Source organism: Marmota marmota, unplaced genomic scaffold (assembly GCF_001458135.2).
Source record: "Marmota marmota marmota unplaced genomic scaffold, marMar, whole genome shotgun sequence".
Classification (NCBI taxonomy): Eukaryota; Metazoa; Chordata; class Mammalia; order Rodentia; family Sciuridae; genus Marmota; species Marmota marmota.
The window spans coordinates 13,885,328-13,909,136 of NW_026000019.1; the positions used below are offsets into that span (position 1 = coordinate 13,885,328).

Genomic DNA, 23,809 nt, shown 5'->3' on the forward strand with positions numbered 1-23,809 from the left:
ATGCTAACATGTGACAAATACCTCTTCTTCAAGTAGTTTCTCTTTTTCTTCAGATGTCAATAACTTCACTTTTCTGCCTTTGATCTGAGAAAGGAGGTGAGTACATGTGTTGATCCACTCATAACATTCATTCTGAGAAGAGATACAAGAAAATTTCTATGTCGGAAAATATCAGATTAAACCAACTCAGTCATTCACTCCTACTGAGGAACAACTGAGTACAATTCTTCTAAATATAACTCCCTTCAATTAAATTTGTATTAGTACAAAGACTGGTTCAGAAGCGATTTACTGTGAACATGGAATATCTCTCTTATTTGACCAAGTTTGAGATCAGGTTTATAACAAGATAAGGTATGATGATGTGCCATAAAACCAGATGCAGAAGAATTATTGGGTCTACTAACACTCTAAATGGTCTGTCCTGATAAACTGTATGTGAGTGACCAGTTCAACAATGATTGCATGACAATAACATGCACTTACATAATATATAATTATATGACAAACTCTAAGAAATGTAAATATATTAACGAATTTGACCCTCAATATGAGGTACAAACTATTTTTATCCTCATTTTTTAAAGATGAGGAATATAACAGTTAAACATCTTGTTAAATATCCTGGATATATATAAAGCATAATTGGATTCTAATCTAGGTTGTGTTTTTTTTTAATTTTTTTTTTTTTTGTAAATGAACACACAGTATATTTATTTTTATTAGTACTGAGAATTGAACCCAGTGCCTCACATGCTAGGCAAGTGCTTTACCACTGAGCCCCAGCCCCAGCCCTTGTCTGTGTTTTAACCAATATAAAAATATTACTCACAGTTGGGCACAGTGGCCCCTGCCTGTAATCTCAGCTTCTTGGAAGACTAAGGCAGAAAGACCACAAACTGGAGGCCAGATTGGCCAGATTGAGACAAGACTCTGTCTCAAAAAATATAAAAGGCTGGGGATGTAGCTCAGTGATTAAGCATCCCAGGATCAATCCCTAGTACCAAAAAAAAAAAAAGGGGGGGGCTCAAAAATCAAAATGTCATGGTAATGGCCCATTTAGAAAAATTAATCGTTAAGAATAGCTTTCCTCTGCCACACCTTTCTGCCATGATGTTCTGCCTTATCTCAAAGCAATGAAACTGGCCAACTATGGATGAACCTCTAAAATCATGAGCCCAAAATAAACTTTCCCTCCTCTAAGTTGTTCTTGTTGGACATTTTGGTCATAGTGACATAAACTTAACACAGGACAGATGCTTACATTCTGAATTCAATGGTTTAGGATGATGTCTTATTGCATATCACCAAAAGAACTGGACAAGGCAGATGATAAGTATTGGGTTTTACTCCTAACTTTACCTAATTAATTGTGAGTTCTCAAGTAGATGCTTCATAGTCCTCATCTATTTTTAAAAAATGAAGTTGGTGGTTTATTCTAGGTGACCCTTATACATTCATGAGCTGGAAAATGTTTAACAACCATCTTGGGGGTAGGGAGCCCTGATTTGTAGCAAATGCTGATTTCCATGATATGAATGCTCCCACCATCATAATTTCCATGATATTCATCAATTCCAAATGTTGTCACTAGGTGTGAAGTTGGGAAGGAGTGTACAATCAGCTCTTTTTAAACCCATGTAAGCCTCCATTCCACCACTACCTTTAAGGATTCTTCCAGCTATAACATTTGATGAATATATTATTTACCTTCCTTCTTATACCTAGAACAAAAGCATTAGTTAATTTAATTGTATATTTTGGGCAGGGGCATGCTTAGAATTTAACCCAGGGCAGCTTTACAATTGAGCTACATTCCCTAACCCCTTTTTTATTTTTTATTTTGAGACAGGTTCTCACCAATTTGCTGAGGCTGGCCTTGAACTTGTGATCCTCCTGTCTCAGCCTCCCAAATTGCAGAGATTATAGGCATGCCACTATGCCCAGCTGTGTTTATTAATTCTTAAAAAAAAATGGTATTTTAAAATTTTTATTTCTTCAGAGTTAATTCACCATTCTCTTATTGAATGTACATACTATGAAGCAGATTCTAGTCATTCTCTTACAAACTTCTGAGACATTGAAAATATTTTTGTAAGATGACTTTTGATGGGGGAAAATCATTAGGAGTTTTTAATAAAAGTTTTACAGTGATCTGTAGAGTTAAGTTTTCCAGATTTAAGCAGGTTTTCCTTCAAAATCTTCAACATCACCCTTTATGAGGTATAGGGGAAGGTAGCTTGGATGCCTAATCAATAAACACAAATCTCTTTCCATGAATACTTTCCTATTTAATTCTAATAAAGTCTGATTCAGCACTGTGTTATTAAATGCTTTTGGTAAAAAGCCAAAGGACTAAAATTTACTTCCTGGGGTGAAGGAGGATTTAAGAAGCAAGATGTGATCTTAAATATTAAGCCCATTTTTGTTGATCAAAAAAAGGAGAAACAGAAGGCTGTAGGACATAGTCTTTTATGGGTACACGTAGGGAAAGCTAGAACTTTCTTGAATTTACCTGCTGGAACATCATGAGAAGCAGGTTTCTAGTACTACTCTTCAAAGTCATACTCCTTTTGGAGGACCAAATCCTGGAACTAGAAGTTTCTTGGGTGACATAAAGGAGGCAACTGCAGCCCAAGATGAATGGCCTTTATAGATTACAAAGGGCAGAGATGGGTAAGAATGGCATGGAGGAAATCATGATCTGAACAAACAGCAGGTGATCTGGAAGGATCTCTAAGATATCTTTCATTAGGCTAGGATGGGTAAAAAAGACTAGCACCTAAGAATGGGAGAGAAATACCTGCTAATACCAAGGAAATTGAGGACTTTTAGTTGGAGCTCTTAAAACTGACTTCTGGCTACCACAAACTCCAGGATTATAAGTGACTCTAATTGTAGGTACTGGAACATTAAAGATAGTTAACCTAAAGCACTCCTTTATTTATTGGGGGGGGGGGGGGGGGGGGGGGTACTGGGGATTGAACTCGACCACTGAGCCAACATCCCCAGCACTATTTTATACTTTATTTAGAGACAGGGTCTCACTGAGTTGCTTAGCATCTCGCTTTTGCTGAGGCTGACTCTGAATTCACAATACTCCTGTTCTTAGCCTCCTGAGCAACTGGGATTACAAGTGCCCAGCAAACCTAAAGCACTTTAAATGATATCTATCTATCTAGGGACTCTTCCCATGTTTTTAGCTGTTACTCCAGGTTGTACAGTACCAGTGTACTTTTATTGAAGCCAATACTCCACTTTAATGCCTCCAAGCTTCAAATGAAACCTTAAGGACAAACAATTGTCATTACCAAGTGGAGTAGGTGATATTCAGAGACCAGCTCCTTTCAGAAAACAGGCACAAGGGCTGAGGCTTGTGGGGCACTGGGTTCGATCCTCAGTACCACATAAAAATAAATAAGGATATTGTGTCCATCTACAGCTAAAAAAAAAGAAAAAGAAAGAAAGAAAACAGACACAAAGGCAAAGATCCTGGGACTGAGCCCTCCAGGAAAATGGGCTCCTGAATTTAACTGGAGCTCTACTGTGGGAGGTCAAGACTGGATCAAGATATTCGAGGATCAGTTGGGAGGTAAATACGGTCATTAGTCACTAGACTGACTTAGTAATCTTGGAGAACTAGAGAATTACCCATTTCTTTTTGAAATTTTGTGTTTTATGTAGGCTGTTTTGCCCGAAAAGTGGAGTAAAACTCCAAAACTTTACTTAGAAGCCCTCCCACTTCAGAACTCTGTCCAGAATCACGTGAATCTCCTTTATTGGAAAGGAATTCTCAAAACATTAGATTTTGGAAAACTATCACTAGTTATCCTAATAATAGCCTTTAGTAGGTTTTCAAGATGATGGTCTAGAACATAGCTTCTTTTTTTTTTTAGAGAGAGAGAGAGAGAGAATTTTTTAATATTTATTTATTTTTTTTTAGTTTTTGGCGGACACAACATCTTTGTTTGTATGTGGTGCCGGGCCGCACGCATGCCAGGCGAGCGCACTACCGCTTGAGCCACATCCCCAGCCCTAGAACATAGCTTCTTAAAATGCTAGAAAAAACATCTTAAAATGCTAGAAGGTGATGCCCACAGCATCACTGTATACCCACATTAGACAAGGCTTCTCCAGAAGACCATCTTTTACTCTTCACCTCATGGGGTGTAGATGGGGCCATCTGAGTCCCCAGAACCTGATGTCACAAAGATTCACATACCATAGAGGTCGTCTAGGAGATCATGGGATGACACTAATGAATTTGAAACTAAGATAACTTCAATAAAACTGGAACTAGGGCTGGGGAAGTGGCACAGTGATAGAGCACTTGCCTAGCAAGTGGGAGACACTAGGTTTGATCCCAGCACCACATAAAAATAAACATATAAAATAAAGATATTGTGTCCATCTACAACTAAAAAAATAAAAAGTAAAAACTGGAACTAGCCACTCATTTTAGAGTGCTAAAGCACTCCAAGAGAAGTAGAGGTCTGCTTAGCCCCCTAAATAGTTTTATATATCCTGAAAGACCTCAGCTGCAGAATTAAATAAGGGGCACATATTGTTTTAGAGAAAGAAGGTCCAAGCATGAGATTAGTTAGAATCTTATTTCTGATATAAGAGTAGATTCTCATTCATCTGATAATATTCTAATTTATCGGAGATCATTTGTAAAGGGTTAGTGATAAAGAGCTTAACAGAGGACCTAAGTAGTACGGATGGGAAGTGTGGATCCTCAGAGAGATGATGAGGTCATGGGCCTTTGATCAGGGCCTGGGGTGGAATGGGCAATGAATGGCCCATAGTACAGTGCTTTCACAAGATCGAATACAGATGGTTTTACAGTATACAGGTCCCCAGGTCCCCTTAGGAATGGCCCCTCACTATAGTATCCCTCATATTGCTATTGCCTTAACTTTAATAGGGAAGTATACACCAAAGCGTCCTGAAGATCTTATTCTAAAATTGCCTTTATCTGGAAACATGGTCTCACCACACAGAGTTCTACCTCCTTTTAAATAAGTAATAATTAAGTATGACATGGAGCTGACCGTGGATCTCCACCACTATTCATGGCACATCCATCCTGCCAAAATCGGGATTTCCATCATTTCTGAGGGTGGGTACTGGTAGGGCTGGTTGTAGCAAGCCTAAAAAGATCCAAGCACATTTTTAGATGTGCAATGAGGATGGCAAGCTCTAAGGGGCTACTCAGTTCAGAGGCACATCAGTCTGTTGTGAAGAACACCCTGAAGCTTCTCAGAACCAGAAATGAAACGGATATGTTTCATTCAACTCCCAGATAAGAAGTGAAACACACCTAGAGGAAAACACTTTCAAAGAGTTTCCCTCTCTGACATTATTCTAATTGTTCACACACAGCATTTTATTTTTTTAACTTTCTGCTAAATGAAATTTGCTATTTTAAATTTGGATTTAGCATCCATATTTATGAGGCTTATTTCCTCTATACTTATTGGGATTTTTTAAAAGAACTTTGCTAGCCATATGAAATAAACTGGGAAATCTTTTAGTCATTATCTATATTCCTAATTGTTTATATATCACAGGGATTACCCTTGCTCCTTCAAAGTCTAAAAACACTGTCTACAGAGTCCAGGTAATTTCTTTTATATTTTTAAACTTAATGCATCAATTTCTTCTCTAAAAATTGGCCACTTTTCTCCTTCCAAAGTTAGTGCTATTTATTTTATATTCTCCTACAAAGTCTCCATCTCCTAGAGACTTAAAAGCTTGCTAGCAAGATATTGTACATAATGTAAGAGTGTGTGTGTGTGTGTGTGTGTGTGCGCGCGCGTGCAAAACACACACATATAAATTTTTTCGTACCAGGAATTGAACCCAGGGCACTTAACCACTGAGCCACATCCCAATCCTTTTTTATTTTGAGATAGGGTCTTACTAAGTTGCTTACAGCCTGACTAAATTGCTGAGGCTGGCTTTGAACTTGTGATCTTTATGCCTCAGCCTCCCAAGTCATTGAGATTGAGATATACATAATTTTTAATAATACACTGTTTAAAAACTGTGAACTTGGTCATACATAAAAAAAGCATAACACACATACATGCCATTTAATAAGAACATTCGTTTAAACAGCACAAGGTGAAGAACAGAAAATTACTTGCATTCTATATGCCAGTTATCGCATACCATATTATCCATTCGCTGTTTATGGATATTTGAACTGTTTCTACTACTTTGGAGATACTACTAAGGATATTCTCAAATATGTCTCCCAGTCTAGTGAATTTGTTGCAAAATCTTCTCAAGTTATTATAGATATACAAATAGAAATGTTACGTTCCTGGGTGTGGGAATCCAACTTTTAACAAGTAATGCCCACTGATTTCCAAATGGGACACATACATTTACATTCTTACAGTCAGTGTCCAGAGTACATGTTGTTTACCCCATTCTTAACACTTCTGCATTGTCAAATTTTGTATGTTTTACCAATTTGATAGGTAAGCAATTGATATTAATTTATATTTCCCTGATCACTTGTGAAATTGAGGCATCATTTCAAATGTTAGCCAATTGGATTTTCTCTTTTGTGAAGTATACGTTCAAATTTTGACAACTTTTTTCTATGGGGTTATTTTCATAATATTGATCACAGAAGGCCATTTCATATTCAGGATACTTGTCTTTTATCAGTTATAGGTGTTGCCAATGTATTCTTCCAATCTGTGGCTTGTTTCTGGTTTTGAGACATTTTTTAGAAGTTCTTAAATTTAAGATAATCAAATTATAATCTTTTCTTTTAGTGCTTTTTTATTTTGATAAAAATAAAATTTAAAATATTTTCTACCCCAAGATCTTAGAGATACTGTCTTTTAAAATCTTTAAAATTTGGGGGCCTCCTGGTGAATTCTATCAAACTTTCATGGCAGAAATAATATTCAATTCTAAACAAATTGTTCAATAAAATAGAAATGTAAGAGAAACTTCTCAACTCATTACCCTGAATAATAAGCCAGTATTACCCTGGTATCAGAACCAAATACATTACAAGACAATGTATGTAATCAACATCCCTGTGAACATCAATGTAAAAAATCTAAACAAAATTTTAATTAATTGAATTTGTGATACATAGAAGGATGATAATACCTCATGATCAAGTAGAGTTTATTCCAGTAATTAAAGGTCACTTTGACATTCAAGTTTTAAAAGTCAATCAATGTAATTCAATAGACTAAAAAGGCAACTCAAGGTCATCCCAAATTGATGTAGAGAAAGAACTTGATGAAATTCAATATCCTTTCCTGACTGAAAAAAATATTCAGTAAACATGGAATAAAAGGAACTTTCTCAATCTAATAAAGGGCATCTTACATATTATCAATAGATTTTTTAACAAAGATGCAAAGGCATCTTGATAGAGAAAAAAGGACAGTCTTTTCAACAAACAATTAGATATCCAAATGCTCCAAAAGGAACTTCGATCCATACCTGGAATCATATATGAAAATATTTCAACTCAAAATGAGTCATAGATCTGAGTATAAAGTCTAAAACTATAAAACTTCTAGGAAAAAAATAGGAAGAAAATCTTTGGGATGTTATACAAAAATTTCCTTAAGTATAATACCAAAAGCTAGATCCATAGAAGAAAAAAAAATAGCTTGAACTTCATCAAAATTAAGAACTTCCCATCTTTCAGTCATTATTAAGAGAAGGAAATTAAAAAAAAGTCACAGACTGGGAGAAAATATTATAAAATCATATATCTGGCAAAAAAAACCACTTGGTATTTATAATATATAAAGAACCCCTAAAACTCAATAATAATTAAACAAACAAGCCATTACTGGGCCAAAGATTTGAACATATATTTCATGACAGACAATATAAAGATGAAAAATAAGCAAAAGAAATGCCATTAAGGAAATGAAAATTAAAACCACAGTAACATATCACTACCCACCTATTAAAATGTCAAAAAAATTAAAAGACTGATAATTATAAGTGTCAGTAAGTATATAAAGCAACCGAGATGCTCATTCACTGCTGAATGCTTTAGCCACTCCAGAAAACACACACATTCCATTCTTAGATATTACCCAAGAGAAATGGGGATAAAAGTCTATTCAAAGACATGTACATAAATATGCACTGAAGCTTTGCTTTTAATAATAAAACATTAGAAACAATTCAAATGCCCACCAATAGATAATGGATAAATAAATTATGTATATCCCTATAATAAAATATATATGTGTGTATATGTATTTTATTATATGTTAACCAGCACTAAAAAGTATCAACTTTAGATAAAAGCAACATGTATAAATATCAAAATAAATGTTTAATCAAAAAAGTCAGACCAAAAAAAATTATATTCTAAATGATTCCATTAACATAAATTCTAGAAAATGAAAAATAATCTTTTGTGTTAAAAAGTGGACCAGATATTGCCTGGAGATAGGATAAGGTTGAAAGGAGAGGCTACAAGGCACACACCCTTGAGTCGTTGGATATCTTCAAAACAAAGTGGAAGAAAGAAGTATTACCTTCATCCTATCCAGCTCCCGAAGCTCCTTAGCAGGATTACTTTGTGACTGTGCTGCTTGAGTCAGAGCCATTGCTGTTACCATCCCTTTACAACAACTGCAAGAAACCAAACCAAACCAAACAATAATAACCGCAAAACAAAGTACAGGGAAAAGGAAAAATCACACTCAGTTCTATGGTTTAGATGAGTATCCCCCCAAAGGCCCATGTGTTAACACTTGGTCTCCAAGGTGGTACTATTGGGAGGTGGTGGAACTTTCAGGAGGTGAGGCCTCAGGGGAGGTCCTTAGGTCACTGGTGATGTGCCCTTGGAGGGGATTGTGGGACCTCAGTCTCTTTCTTTTCCTCTTCCTCTTCTGCTGTTTGGCTCATGAAGTGAACAGTTTTGTTCTACCATGCTCTCTTACAATGATTGACATGCCATCTCACCACAGATCCAAAGTACTGGGGCCATGAACTGTAAATTTACCTTAGTCTCCTGAGTAGCTGGAATTACAGGTATGAGCCACCTCCAAAACTGTGAGCCAATATAAACCTTTTCTATTTATATGTTAATTATCTCAGGCATTTCATTATAGTAATGGGAAGTTAACAAATATTTTTAGCTTGAACTATTTGTTATTGGTTCCACTAAGTGTTTAAAATCCAGATACAGTGGGAATTAACCATAGTAATTCAGCTACAGGCTTACCATGGAGAACATTTTGTCCCTTCCTAAATTTTTCACCATTTTCCTCTTCCTCTCCTCTACTTCTTTCACCCTGGTCCACTGACAAACTTAAATGGAAGGAAAATTCTGACTAGACTGTAAGAGCTACTTCCCAAAGTTCAAAAAACCATAGTGACCATCTTCATTATAGTTAACAGATTATACCTCATCTTTATTTGATGTGACTTTTCAGATATAACAATATTTTTTTCATTTTAAGAGATATTTTGTGGCATTTAGTCAAACATTCAAAAGCATACATCCAATTTTGCAGGGAAATTACACAGAAATCACAAGCTTCTTTAAATGTCTCATGTGCAAAAATGCAAGGTGTATCTTACTTAGACAAGCAAGTTGGTCTTTTTATTTTAAACTAATTCTCACCCTCATACAAACACAGTTCTCATTGTTTCTATGCTAACATTGTTTCTAAAAGAATTCCAATAGGCTAGGAGAGAACACCAAAATCTCATATCTCAACTGGGCAGAGTGTCGAAGTCAGATGAGAAATTAAAATAGTATTTCTTTGAAGATTTTAAAATAACCCCTACTGCTGCTACTTTGCTGTCCTTCTCGTCTGCCTTCTTTATATTTAATTTTTAAATGAGCAGCAATACAATAACCAGACAGTTTTACCTGTTCAAATAGGTGGAGTACTGGGACAACTTTCTTGCCAGTGCAGTCGCATCTAGCTCTAACTGCATAACTCTTATATTACGTTTCTCAGCACTTTCCTTCTCCAATTTTGGAAGAGTGTTTTGGTCAGTAAAGTCAGGAACCATTATAATCAGCATATTTACCATCCACTGGACCATAGAAATGTGCAACTCATCCATCTGTTAAAAATTATCACAACACAAATGACCCATTTTAAATAAAAACGGTAAAAATTAGACCACATTTAAAAACAGAAATGATCATACCTCTGTTCAAGTTTCAACAAACCCATGATTCTTAAGGAACTCAAATAATCACCACTTATCTAGTGTAACCCCCTTTTCTTCTGCACTGTCCTACATTAAACTAGTCTCTTATTCTTTTTGGCACCTTAAAGCTGCAGTTCCCAAGTTTCCTTCGGTGCGCAAAGACATTCCAGCGCTCCACAGAAAACTCATGAGGATGCTGCGGGGTTTTTAATTGAGGGAGACAATGATATATGACATCTGCAGGTACAGAGTGAACTAAACATAGATCACAATGTCAACATCAAATGCACAGCCACTTTTAATGACATCATCTTTTCTTTTTACGCGTTTTTATTGGTGCATGGTAGTTGTATATGTTGATGGGATTTGTGGTTGCATATTTGTACACGATATAACAATATAATTTGGCCAACATCACTCCCCAGCACCTCCCCCATTCCTCCCTGCCACTCAGGGAAGTGCGAATTTGTTGCTGAAGATGATACATAAATCATATTTTAAAAGTCTCAAAGCATATATTTAAAAATCTAGAAGTAGGGCTGGGGTTGTAGCTCAGTGGTGGAATGCTTGCCTAACACATGTAAGGCTAGTTCAATTCTCAGCACCACATAAAAAATAAGTAAATAAAATAAAGGTATTATGTCCATACAACTAAAATTTTTAAAAATATAGAAATAAAGTTCTAATCTGTAATAAAAACTTACAAATAAGGACTGGGATTGTGGCTCAGCGGTAGAGCACTCGCCTAGGACATGCGAGGCCCTGGGTTCCACCCTCAGCACTACATAAAACTAAATAAATAAAGATATTGTGTCCAACTACAACTAAAAAATAAATATTTTTTAAAAATCTTACAAATAAAATATTTTGATTAACTGGGATATAGAAATGCTACATTGTCTAGTGTTTGCAAAAGAAACTGTGACTTGATAGAAGGAAAATTTTACTAGTCAATTAAGAAGAAACCATTCTAGGGCTGGGGTTGTGGCTCAGGGGTAGAGTGCTCTAGGTCTAGCATGTGTGAGAGGCCTTGGGTTCAATCCTCAGCACCACGTAAAAATAAATAAAATAAATGTATTGTGTCCAACTATAATTAAAAAATAAATATTTTTTTAAAAAAGAAGAAATCATTGCATAATTAATAGAATTGAAAAGCGAGTGTTAAATGATACAGTTTGTTTAGATTCATCTCTTTGTGAACTATCATTTCAACAATGACTCATTTAAAACAACTACTGAAGTAAACTGAACTTAGAAGCAGACCTTTAACTATCAATAAAATAGTAACCTTGTAATTATGTAAATTATGAAACCTATTCAATAACATCAGTTTGGTTTTTTTGTTTTGTTTTTGGTGGGGATTGAACCCAGGGGCACTCGACCATTAAGCCACATCCCCAGCCCTATTTTGTATGTTATTCAGAGACAGGGTCTCACTCAGTTGCTTAGCACCTCGCCATTGCTGAGGCTGGCTTTGAACTCGAGATCCTCCTGTCTCAGCCTCTGGGGCCACTGAGATTACAGTTGTGTGCCACTGCACCCAGCCAGTTTTTTAACTATTAATAAAACTTATTTGAAAATATTATTTATCCCTTTTGACTTTTTGGCATAAGTTTTATGACATATATAAAACTTGTCAATGGAGTAACTCTGGCAGGCAAATTAAAAATTGTAAGTTACAAATTACTTGCTCAAAGATTATTTTGCTTATAGAATTACATGATAAAAAAATGTTCACTACATCATGTACAATCAGAAGAACGAGAAATTATACTCCATTTATGTATGATGGGTCAAAATGCATTCTACTGTCATGTATAACTAAAATTAGAATAATTTTTTAATGAAAATTAAAATAAAAAATAAAATAAATGTTCAGAGGCCACTGTTTTGGACAGCCAAGCAGCACAGATTAAATAGAGTAAGAGGGCAAAGGAAAAACAATAAAACTGAAGGTCAGACAATGGATCAGAAAGGAAAACCTGCTTGGTGAGTGAAAAAAAAAAAGACAAATTTTATATTTTTAAATTCTTGTACCAGTTAATATGGATACACAGAGTTCCTGAAGGAGCTTACAATCTTTTTAGTTTTCCACACAGACTAACTTTAATAATGCAGTGTTAAAATAGAGGTATATTGTTATAATTTGGATGTGAGGTATCCCCCAAAAGTTTATGTGTGAGACAATGCAAGAAGGTTTAGAAGAGAAATGATTGGGTCTTGAGAGCCTTGACCCAATCAGTGAATTAATCCATGATGGGATTAACTGCGTGGTGGCTGAAGGTGGATGGGGTGTGGCCAGAAGGAGCGGGTCACTGGGGATGTGCCTTTGGGGTAAGTATTTTGTATCTGGCAAGTAGAGTCTCTCTCTACTTCTTGATGGTCTTGTGAGCTGCTTTCCTCCACTATACTATTCTGCCATGATGTTCTGCCTCACCTCAAGCCCTAAGGAATGGACTCTGTTGTCTCTGAAACCGTGAGCCCTCTAATAAATTTTTCCTATTGTATAATTGTTTTGGTCTGGTCTTTTTGTCACAGCAGCAAATAAAGCTGATTAAAACATATACTATGAGTATATAAAAGCATTTCTATCTATATTATAAAAACTAAACTTCTAGAATACCAAAAAAAAAAAAAAAATGAGTTCAAGATTTCATGGAGATCAAACCCTAATAGTAAACTGAGTATTTTGCCAAGATGGGTTTAATATAGCAACACCATAAGACACCAACAATGCCAGAATGGTCTTCCTAGCTTCATTCAACAAAAATTGAGTCCCACCTATGTGACATGCACTCCATCTCCCTTTTTCTTTTTCATTTTTTGTTGTCTCTCAAAAGACACTGGAATTTTCCCCAAGCCTAAGGATCCTATGGATCTGTACTTCCAGACTTAACATATTTGCTCCTCAATTCTTGGTGTCTACAGGTTTATAACAAGTTGACAGAATTGTAATGTTTTTTTTTTAATTTTTTCGTTGTAGTTGGACACAATACCTTTATTTTATTCATTTATTTTTATGTGGTGCTAAGGATCGAACCCAGGGTCTCGCATGTGCAAGGCAAGCACTCTACTGCTGAGCCATAACCCCAGCCCAGAATTATAATGTTTCTTCAGTAGTTGTTCCCATATAACATGGTGTTGCTGCCTTTCAAATTCCTAACTTAAGCAATATTAAAATGAATTAAGTTTATTGATTCTATAAGATCAAATATTTGCATCTCTTATAATAAGAGATTCCTATGTACATTCAGATTCTAAAAAGAGTTGGCAGTAAGAGTAAATGTAGTAAACTAAGACATCCTTGGAAATCATTATTTAATGTTTACTAGATTATGGATTTATTAATCCATAAGCTTTGGTTTTTTCACAATTGCAGAATAATTCTGTTTTTCTAGTAATTACAGACCAACAGTACTGATGCATCTCGCTTTTCACCTAGTAACATGTTCAGGTAGGGACTGAAGGAATGACAGAAACACAATCCTACAAAAGTCTTTAAAATGGCCATATCCCTGACTAATGCCATTGAGGAAAACAATGTCAGTATACTTAGCAAAGAGTAAAGATAATACTTAGAACTTTTCAAAACTCCATTCCAGATGCAAAAACATTATGCATTTAAAAATATATTGAGGTCACATAGATGTATAACCAATGTGATCCTGCAATCTATACACGTGGAAAAATGAGAATTCATACCCTATTTGAATCAAATGTATGATATGTCAAGATCATTGTATTGTCTTGAGCAACTAATAAAAAAAATAAAAATATATTGAGGGGCTGGGATTGTGATTCAGTGGTAGAGCAATTGCCTAGCATGTGTGAAGCACTAGGTTCAATTCTCAGATCCACATATAAATAAATAAAATAAACTTTGATATTGACAACTAAAAAAAAAATCAATTGAAAAGCTAATATATAAGCTTCTGTTTTGTTCTCCCAATCTCCTGCTTCAGTTGTATATGTAGGAACTGGTTTGTCCTTAAAGAAAACCATTAGCAAAGGCAAAAAATAATCTCACAAAGTCTTATTTGTACATACATGGCGCTGAAGTTCAATGTTTCCATTGTTAATTTCATTGTCTATCTTCAAAATCCATTGTTGAATCACGTTAAATATGTGTTCTTGGAATAGTCTGAAGGAAAAATCAGGCAAAATAAACTTAGAGTACACAAGTAACTATCAGCTAAGAGAAAGGGTTTTATTTGATTGAGCATAATAAACTTGGGTGTTGACAACTGAGTACTCAGGCAAAGGTGAATGAAAGCCTTGAATTATCTGGTGTGAAGGCTTAGTTACTGACATTGCTTTCCTAATGCCCTGGTAGGGAGGAACTGGCATCATACACACCTTGGACAATTCTATTAGGCAGCTTTTAATTGCTGGAACCAAAATATCTGACAAAAATAATTTAGAGGAAGGAAAAAAGGGCTCAAAACTTCAGAGATCTCAGTTTATGCTCAGCCAACTCCTCTGCTGTAGACCTGAGGTAAGCAAAACATCATGGCAGACCTGAGGTGAGGCAAAACATGTGGGTGGAGGAAAGCTGCTCAGCTGTGGCAAGCAAAAGGAGAGAGAGGGAGAAGGAGAGGAGAAGGGGAGAGAGAGAAGACAGACCAACCAGGGATAAAAATATAATCTACAACGTCATGCACCCATTGACCTACTTCCTCTAGCCATGCCTACCTGTCTACAGTTACCACTCAGTAATCCATTCAAATTATTAATCCACAAATGAACTGATCCACCTATTAGGTTATGAGTTTCATAATCCAATCGTTTCACTTCTAAACACTCCTGCATTGCTTAACACATGAGCTTTTCAGGGGATACCTCATATCCAAACCACGACAGACAATATACATCTTACCTCCAATATTAGCTCTCTGTTATAACAATTTACACCTTTACATTCACTCCCAGGTCACTAAGAACTACTCATATGAAGAGAATTTATTTTAAAGTTGACTTCCAGCATTGACAGTGGGAAGAGGAAGGCTGCCTACCAGTGAAATTGTTGAAAATTATTTTTCTTTAACAAACCATTTAAAGCCTCTGGAAATGGTGAGAAAGAGAAAGAAATAAAAAGAAAAAAAACCACATTCAAAGAAATAATGACTGAAAACCTCCCATCTGTATTGAGAGAGAATAACTAACATATCAGAAGTTTAGCAATATCCAAGTAGGATAAACACAAAAAGATCCACACATATATCAGAGTAAAAATGCTAGAAGTCATTGATATAGACAATGTGCAAGGCCATAAAGAAAACATCAATTAATTCAAAGACCAGAATAATACAAAGTATATACTCGCAGCACAGTGAAATGAAATTACAAGTCAAAATAGGGTAAAAGTAGCAAACCACATAAATATGTGAAAATTAAATAACACAGTCCTAAACAACAAATTGGTCAATTAATAAATCATGAAAGAAATCATAAAACACTTTGAGATCAATGAAAATGAAAGTACAACTACCAAAACTTATAGACTGAAACTAAAGCAGTCCTTAGAGGGAAATTTACAGCTGTAAATGCTGATGGTAAGAAACAAAGGTCTAGAATTAATAACATAACAGTTCACTGTAAGACTACGGAAAAGATTTACTAAAATAAAATCTAAAGAAAGCAAAAGGAAGGAAATCATAATGGCCAGAGTACAAATTAATACTATAAAAAATACTAGAGAAAATCAATGAAATCAAAAGAGAAGTCTTTGGAAAGATTAATAAACATTTAGCTATATTTGCCAAGAAAAAAACAGAAGGCTCAAATTACTAAAATCAGAAATGAGAGATGGGACACTAGTACTGATTTTTCAGAAATAAGAAGATCATGAGGAAATACTGACATGGTCTGGATATGGTTTGAGTGTATCTAGCAAAGATTCATGTGTTGGAAGTATGTCCTCCAATGTGGTAATGGAACCTTCAAAGGGTGGGGACTAGGAGAAGGCAATTAGGTCAGTAGGGTGCCACCAAAAGGAATTAATGGAGTTCTTATGGAATCTTAGTTAGCTCCTGCAAGAGTGAGTAGTTAGGAAAAGTGAGCCAGACCCCTCCTGTCTTGCCATGTGATCTCTCCCTCTTGCATGATGCCATATGCTGTGAGCCCTCACCTGAGGCAGCATTTGATGTTTAGACTTTTAGCCTCCAAAACTGTGAGCTAAATAAACTTTTCTTTATAAGCCAACAACCTCCAATATTTTGTGATAGTAACAGAAAATGAACTAATTTACAGGGAAACAGCTGAATTATATGAAGCATCTTTTTGAGGTGATAAAATGTTCTAAAATTGGCTGCAGTGGCCCAAATCTATAAATGTACTGAAAACCACTGAATTACACACTTTAAAAGGGTGAAATGTATAGCATGTGAATTATATTTCAATAAAGGTTTTAAAAACATTCTCTCAAAAGGAAGAGAACTCATGGGAACTTACGGACCAGAATCCACATCCATGTGCTGTGGAACAGTGCCAATAATGTTTATCAGTGAATCCAACCGAGGTTTCATTTCATTAATTTTTTTATCAACTCCCTCCCATTCTTCAAGAAAGAAAGCAAAAGACTCCACATTTTCCAACTTGTAACAACAGAAATCAAGAGTACCAACCAAATTTGGAATCATTTTAGAGATGCCTGGAAAAGTAAGAAAAGCATGACTGTTAGAAGTATTCGCAAGACTGCTACTTTAGTACTAAAATATAAAATCCAACAGGGCATGGGCATATTTTTTCATCTTTTATTATCTTATAATTTGCCTAGCAGAGAACCTTGAAAAGATTAGTTCCTAAATGAACATTTAGTGAGTTTCCATTGTGCAAATTAGAACTTTTATGACTAATGAATGATTAATAAATTCTTTTATGATTTATACTCTTTAGTTTCTTATTTCCTCAGTAGAGAATCAAATGCATTAAAACCACAATCATTCAACAATAACGTGCCCTAAAAGGTATTATTATTCTGTTAAGATTATGATGATGATAAACAGCTTCTTCGTGATTATGGGACATTTAATAACAGAAATGAGAATACATATGGTTCTTAAGTCATTTTTTTGAGTCACTGATAGGTTTGCATGAAGTTCATAGTTTTTTTTTTTGAGACTTAAATAGCACATGCTTACTAAAAACAGAGATAAGTGAAACAACATAGGAACTGCTATTGATAATATCTTGGTGTCTATTTTTAAATTTGTTTATTTATATGACAGAATGCATTACAATTCTTATTACATATACAGAGCACAATTTTTCATGTCTCTGGTTACATAGTTTCATATCTCTGTATACTTAGTATATTCACACCAATTTGTGTCTTCATACATGTACTTTGGATAGAAATGATCATCACATTCCACCATCATTAATTACCCCATGCCCTCCCTTCCCCTCCAATCCCTCTGCCCTATCTAGAGTTCATCTATTCCTCCCATGCTCCCACTCCCTATCCCACTATGAATCAGCCTCCTTATATCAAAGAAAACATTCAGCATTTGGTTTTTTGGGATTGGCTAACTTCACTTAGCCAATCCATTTACCTAACTCCATCCATTTACCTGCAAATGCCATGATTTTATTCTCTTTTATTGCTGAGTAATATTCCACGTGTATATATGCCACTTTTTTTAATCCATTCATCTATTGAAGGACATCTATGTTGGTTCCACAGTTTAGCTATTGTGAATTGTGCTGCTATGAACATTGATGTGGTTGTGTCCCTGTAGTATGCTGTTTTTAAGTCCTTTGGGTATAGACCCAGGAGAGGGACAGCTGGGTCAAATGGTGGTTCCATTCCCAATTTTCCAAGAAATCTCCATACTGCTTTCCATATTGGCTGCACCAATTTGCAGTCTCACCAGCAGTGTATGAGTGTGCCTTTTTCCCCACATCCTTGTCAACACTTATTGTTGTCGTATGCAAAATAGCTGCCATTCTGACTGGAGTGAGATGAAATCTTAGAGTGGTTTTAATTTGCATTTCTCTAATTGCTACTGATGATGAAGATTTTTTCATGTATTTGTTAATCGATTGCACATCATCTTCTGAGAAGTGTCTGTTCAGGTCCTTGGCCCATTTATTGATTGGGTTATTTGTTTTTGTTTTTTTTTTTTTTTTGATGTTTAGCTTTTTGAGTTCTTTATATACCCTAGTGATTAGTGCTCTATCTGATGTGTGAGGGGTAAAGATTTGCTCCTAAGATGTAGGCTCTCTATTCACTTCACAGATGGATTCTTTTGCTGAGAAGAAGCTTTTTAGTTTGAGACCATCCCATTTATTGATTCTTGATTTTAATTCTTGTGCTACAGGAGTCTTATTAAGGAATTTGGGGCCTAATCCCACATGATAGAGATTAAGGCCTACATTTTCTTCTATTAAACGCAGGGTCTTTGGTTGTATTCCTAAGTCCTTGATCCATTTTGAGTTTTGTGCATGATGATGGATAGGGGTTTAATTTCATTTTGTTGCATATGGATTTCCAGTTTTCCCAGCACCATTTGTTAAAGAGGCTATCTTTTCTCCAATGCATGTTCTTGGCACTTTTGTCTAATATAAGATACTTATAGTTTTGTGGGTTAGTCTCTTTGTCCTCTATTCTGTACCACTGGTCTACCAGTCTGTTTTGGTGCCAACACCATGCTATTTTTGTTACTATTGCTCTGTAGTATAGTTTAAGGGCTGGTATAGGGATGCCATCTGCTTCACTCTTCCTGCTAAGGATTGCTTTAGCTATTCTGGGTCTCTTACTTTCCAGATGAATTTCATGATTGCTTTCTCTATTTCTGTGAGGAATGTCATTGGGATTTTGATCGGAATTGAATTAAATCTGTATAGTGCTTTTGGAAGTATTGTCATTTTGATAATATTAATTCTGCCTATCCAAGAGCAAGGTAGATCTTTCCATCTTCTAAAGTCTTCTTTGATTTCTTTCTTTAGGGTTCTGTAATTTTCATTATATAGATCTTTCCCCTCTTTTGTTGATTCCCAAGTTTTTTTGAGGCTACTGAGAATGGGGTAGTTTTTCTCATTTCCCTTTCTGAGGATTTGTCACTGATTTACAGAAATGCCTTTGATTTATGGGTGTTGATTTTATATCCTGCTACTTTGCTGGATTTATTTACTAGTTTTAGGAGTTTTCTGGTGGAACTTTTAGGGTCTTCCAGGTATAGAATCATATCATCAGCAAATAGTGCCAATTTGAGTTCTTCTTTTCCTATGTGAATTCCTTTAATTTCTTTCATCTGTCTAGTTGTTCTGGCCAGTGTTTCAAGAACTATGTTAAATGAAGTGGTGAAAGAGAGCATCCCTGTCTTGTTCCAGTTTTTAGAGAGAATGCTGTCAATTTTTCTCCATTTAGAATGATGTTGGCCTGGAGCTTAACATAGATAGCCTTTATGATGTTGAGATACGTTCCTGTTATCCCAAATTTTTCTAGTGTTTTGAACATAAAGGCGTGCTGTATTTTGTCAAATGCTTTTTCTGCATCTATGGAGATGATCATATGATTCTTATCTTTAAGACTATTGATGTGATGAATTACATTTATTGATTTCCATTTGTTGAACCAAAATTGCATCCCTGGGATGAATCCCACTCAATCATGGTGCATGATCCTTTTTGATGTTTTCTGATGTGCCAGAATTTGAGAATTTTTGCATCTATGTTCATTAGAGAAATTGGTCTGAAGTTTTCTCTTTTTGATGTATCTTTGCCTGGTTTTAGAGTGATATTGGCTTCATAGAATAAGTTTGGAAGTGCTGCCTCTTTTTCTATTTCCTGAAATAAATTGGAGAGTATTAGTATAAGTTCTTCTTTAAAGGTTTTGTAGAACTCGGCTTTGTATCCATCCAGTCCTGGGCTTTTCTTACTTGGTAGACTTTTGATGGCATCTTCTATTTCATCACTTGAAACTGATCTGTTTAAATTCTGTATATCATGTATATTGATGCCTTTGATATTTTCTATTTCATTGGAGTACAGGTTTTCAAAATAATTTCTAATTATCTTCTGTATTTCTGTAGTGTCTGCTGTGGTATTTCCTTTTTCATCACATATGTTAGTGATTTTTCTCTCTTCTTCTCTTCGTTAGCATAGCTTAGGGTCTGTCAATTTTATTTTATTTTTTCAAAGAACCAACTTTTTGTTCTGTCAAATTTTTTCAATTATTTCTTTTGTTTCAATTTCATTGATTTCAGCTCTGATTTTAATTATTTCCTGTCTTCTGTTGCTTTTGGTGTTGATTTGTTCTTTTTCTAGGGCTTTGAGATATAATGTTAAGTCATTTGTTGACTTTTTCTTCTTTTAAGGAATGAACTCCACGCAATGAACTTTCCTCTTAGAACTGCTTTCATATTGTCCCAGAGATTTTGATATGTTGTATCTGTGTTCTCATTCACTTCTAAAAACTTTTTAATCTCCTCATGTCTTTTATAACCCATTTTTCATTCAGTAGCATATTATTTAGTTTCCAGGTATTGGAGTGAATTTTATTTCTTATTTTATCATTGATTTCTAATTTCATTCCATTATGATCTGATAGAATGCAGGGTAGTATCTCTACTTTTTTATATTTGCTAAGAGTTGCTTTGTGGCAAAGCATATGGTCTATTTTAGAGAAGGATCCATGTGCTGCTGAGGAAAATTATCTCGTTGAAGGTTGGAATATTCTATATAAGTCAGTTAAGTCTAAGTTATTGATTGTATTATTGAGTTCTATAGTTTCTTTGTTCAGCTTTTGTTTTGAAGATCTATCTAGTGATGAAAGAGGTATGTTAAAGTCACCCAAAATTATTGTGTTGTAGTCTATTTGACTCTTGAACTTGAGAAGAGTTTGATGAACATAGCTGCTCTGTTGTTTGGGGCATATATATTTACAATTGTTAAGTCTTTTTGGTGTATGGTTCCCTTGAGGAGTATGTAGTGTCCTTCTTTATCCTTTCTGATTGACTTTAGCTTGAAGTCTACTTTATTTAATATGAGGATGAAAACCACTGCTTGCTTCCACAGTTCATGTGAGTGGTATGATTTTCCCCAACCCTTCACCTTCAGTCTGTGAATTTCTTTTTCTAGGAGATGTGTCTCTTGGAGGCAGCATATGGGTCTTTTTTTTTTTTAATCCAATCTGCTAGTCTATGTCTTGATTGGTGAATTTAGGCCATTAACATTCAAAGTTATTATTGAGACATGATTTGTATTCTTAGCCATTTTTGTTTATTTTTGGTATTTAATGTGACTTGATTTCTCCTCTGATTAGATTTTCCTTTAGTGTAATCCCTCCCTCTGCTGATTTTCATTATTGTTTTTCATTTCCTCTTCTTGGAATATTTTGCTGAGGATGTTCTGTAGTGCAGGCTTTCTAGTTGTAAATCCTTTTAATTTTTGTTTATCATGGAAGGTTTTTGTTTCATCATCAAATCTAAAGCCTAGTTTTTCTGGATATAAGATTCTTGGTTGGCATCCATTTTCTTTCAGAGCTTGGTATATGTTGTTCCACAATCTCCTGGCATTGAGGGTCTGGGTTGAAAAATCTGCTTAGATATGAGTTGATCTCCCCCTAAATGTGATCTGATTCCTCTCTCTTGCAGCTTTTAAGATTCTATCCTTATTCTGTATGCTGGGCATTTTCATTATAATGTGCCTTGGTGTAGATCTGTTGTAATTTTGTACATTTGGTGTCCTGAAACCCTCTTGTATTTGGTTTTCCAATTCATTCTTCATGCTTGGGAAATTTTCTGATGTTATCTCATTGAAGAGAGTGTTCATTCCTTTGGTTTGAAATTCTGTGCCTTCCTCTATCCCAATAACTCTTAGATTTGATCTTTTGATGCTGTCCCATAATTCTTGGATGTACTGTTCATGGTTTCTAATTGTCTTCACTGTGTGATCAACTTTATTTTCCAGATAGTATACTTTGTCTTCATTATCTGATGTTCATGTTCTTTCTTCCAAGTGATCTAGTCTGTTGGTTATGCTTTCTTATTGAGTTTTTTATTTGATTTATTGTATCCTTCATTTCAAGAATTTCTGACTGATTTTTTTTCAGGGTCTCTCTCTCAAAGTAATCTTTTGCTACCTATTTTTGCTCTCTTATCTCATTGTTGGAGTGATCAGTTTTTGCTTCTATTTGCTCATTTAGGTCATCCTTTAATTCTTTAATTATAAACCTTTTGAACTCCTTCTCTGACATTTCATCAACTTTGCTGTCCATGGATTCTGTTATTATAGTGTCCTGGTTTGTTTGGGGCACTTTCCTCCCTTTTTTTTCATGTTGTCTATGTGTCTTCCTTTCTTGCAGTGGGGATCTGAGACATTACAATTTCTTCCCTATATTCTTGTAGAACCTGTGCAGATTCTCTGTACCTCACCTTGATGCTGGGCTTCCAGACCCTGCTGATGTCCCTCAATGGATGCTACTCCATCCTGTGTCTGGGATCTGAGTAAGTTGGAGTGTGTGGATCTGGGGCCTCTGGGCTTGACCCCCTGAGATAGTCTGCTGGTAGGAAGGGGTGGTCTTGTGCCAAAGGCTAGGCTCTAGCAGTGTCTGCCCCGCTGGGGGAGGAGTGAACCAGGCCTACTTAAATACTGGATCCCAGGTGGGGTGTTGTGAGCTGCCTGGGCTGGATCTCAGCTGGCTCTCGGGGTAGTGCACTGGTCAGAAGGGGTGGTCCTATACCAGAGGCTAGGCTACAGTGAGTGTCTGCCCAGCTGGGAAAGGGGTGGACCTAGCCCACTCTGTATGTGGGCCCTGCAGAGGCCAGTGTGAGTGGATATCAAGTTTATAGTTTTTAACCTGAACAAAGACTGAGTTTGGATCCTTATATGGATCCAGTAGACTGATTAATTGTGAGATCACAGAATATATCCTCAAAATAAAAAATAAAAGTGCTCCTTTTCCCTGAGTTATATAATAATTTAAAAACCAATTGTTTTTCTAGTCCTTAATGAAAATATTATCATTGCATTCATCAGTAAACGTAGATCTTTTATGAGTATTCAAAATGAACTGTTAATTCTGCCATCGTTCATCATTTTTACTTCCTCATTTATTTTAAATAAATTTGCTATTTCATTTTTTTGCCAACTATATACTCTCATGGGTAAATCTTGCCATTTTATTTAAAACTATGTTATTATTGCTACAGAAAATTATAATTGTTTTCCCATGTAGAGTAGTTTTAAATTGAACATCAGTGCCGGTCAATGGATCAGGGTAGCCTGGAACTCTTAACTGGGAAGTTTTTGATTGTTGTTTTGGTACTGGGGATCGAACCCAGAGGCACATAACCACCAAGCCACATCCAGCCCTTTTTACTTTTTGCTGAAGCTGGTTTTAAACCTGTGATCATCCTGTCTCAGCTTCCTGAGCCACCATGCCCAGCCTGGGAAGGATTCTTAAAGAACACATGATATACTGAATAAAGTACCTTTATGGGCCAGCTGTGGTGGTGCATGCCTGTAATCCCAGCACCTCAGGTGGGGAAGGTGTTGAGAGCCACAGCCGAAGCGGCCCAGCAAACTTCCAGCTACCGGCTGATGATTGGCTCACAGCGGCCCCAGCAACATCTAGCTGATTGGCTCCTCTGCGGTGATGCTCATTGGGCTGTTTCCCTGCCCTTTC

At 35.7% G+C, this 23,809-nt stretch overlaps 1 protein-coding gene across 1 annotated transcript in view; it reads right to left on the minus strand.

Annotated features, from left to right (window-relative positions):
* Axdnd1 (axonemal dynein light chain domain containing 1) overlaps positions 1–23,809 on the minus strand; it is an 85,709-nt gene that overhangs the window by 13,819 nt on the left and 48,081 nt on the right. The window contains exons 17-21 of the mRNA XM_015492056.2: positions 16,630–16,828; positions 14,227–14,320; positions 9,890–10,089; positions 8,544–8,640; positions 22–132 (exon numbers count right to left, since the gene is read on the minus strand). Coding sequence (XP_015347542.1) covers positions 22–132; positions 8,544–8,640; positions 9,890–10,089; positions 14,227–14,320; positions 16,630–16,828 — 701 coding nt within the window. The remainder of the gene's footprint in view (positions 1–21; positions 133–8,543; positions 8,641–9,889; positions 10,090–14,226; positions 14,321–16,629; positions 16,829–23,809) is intronic.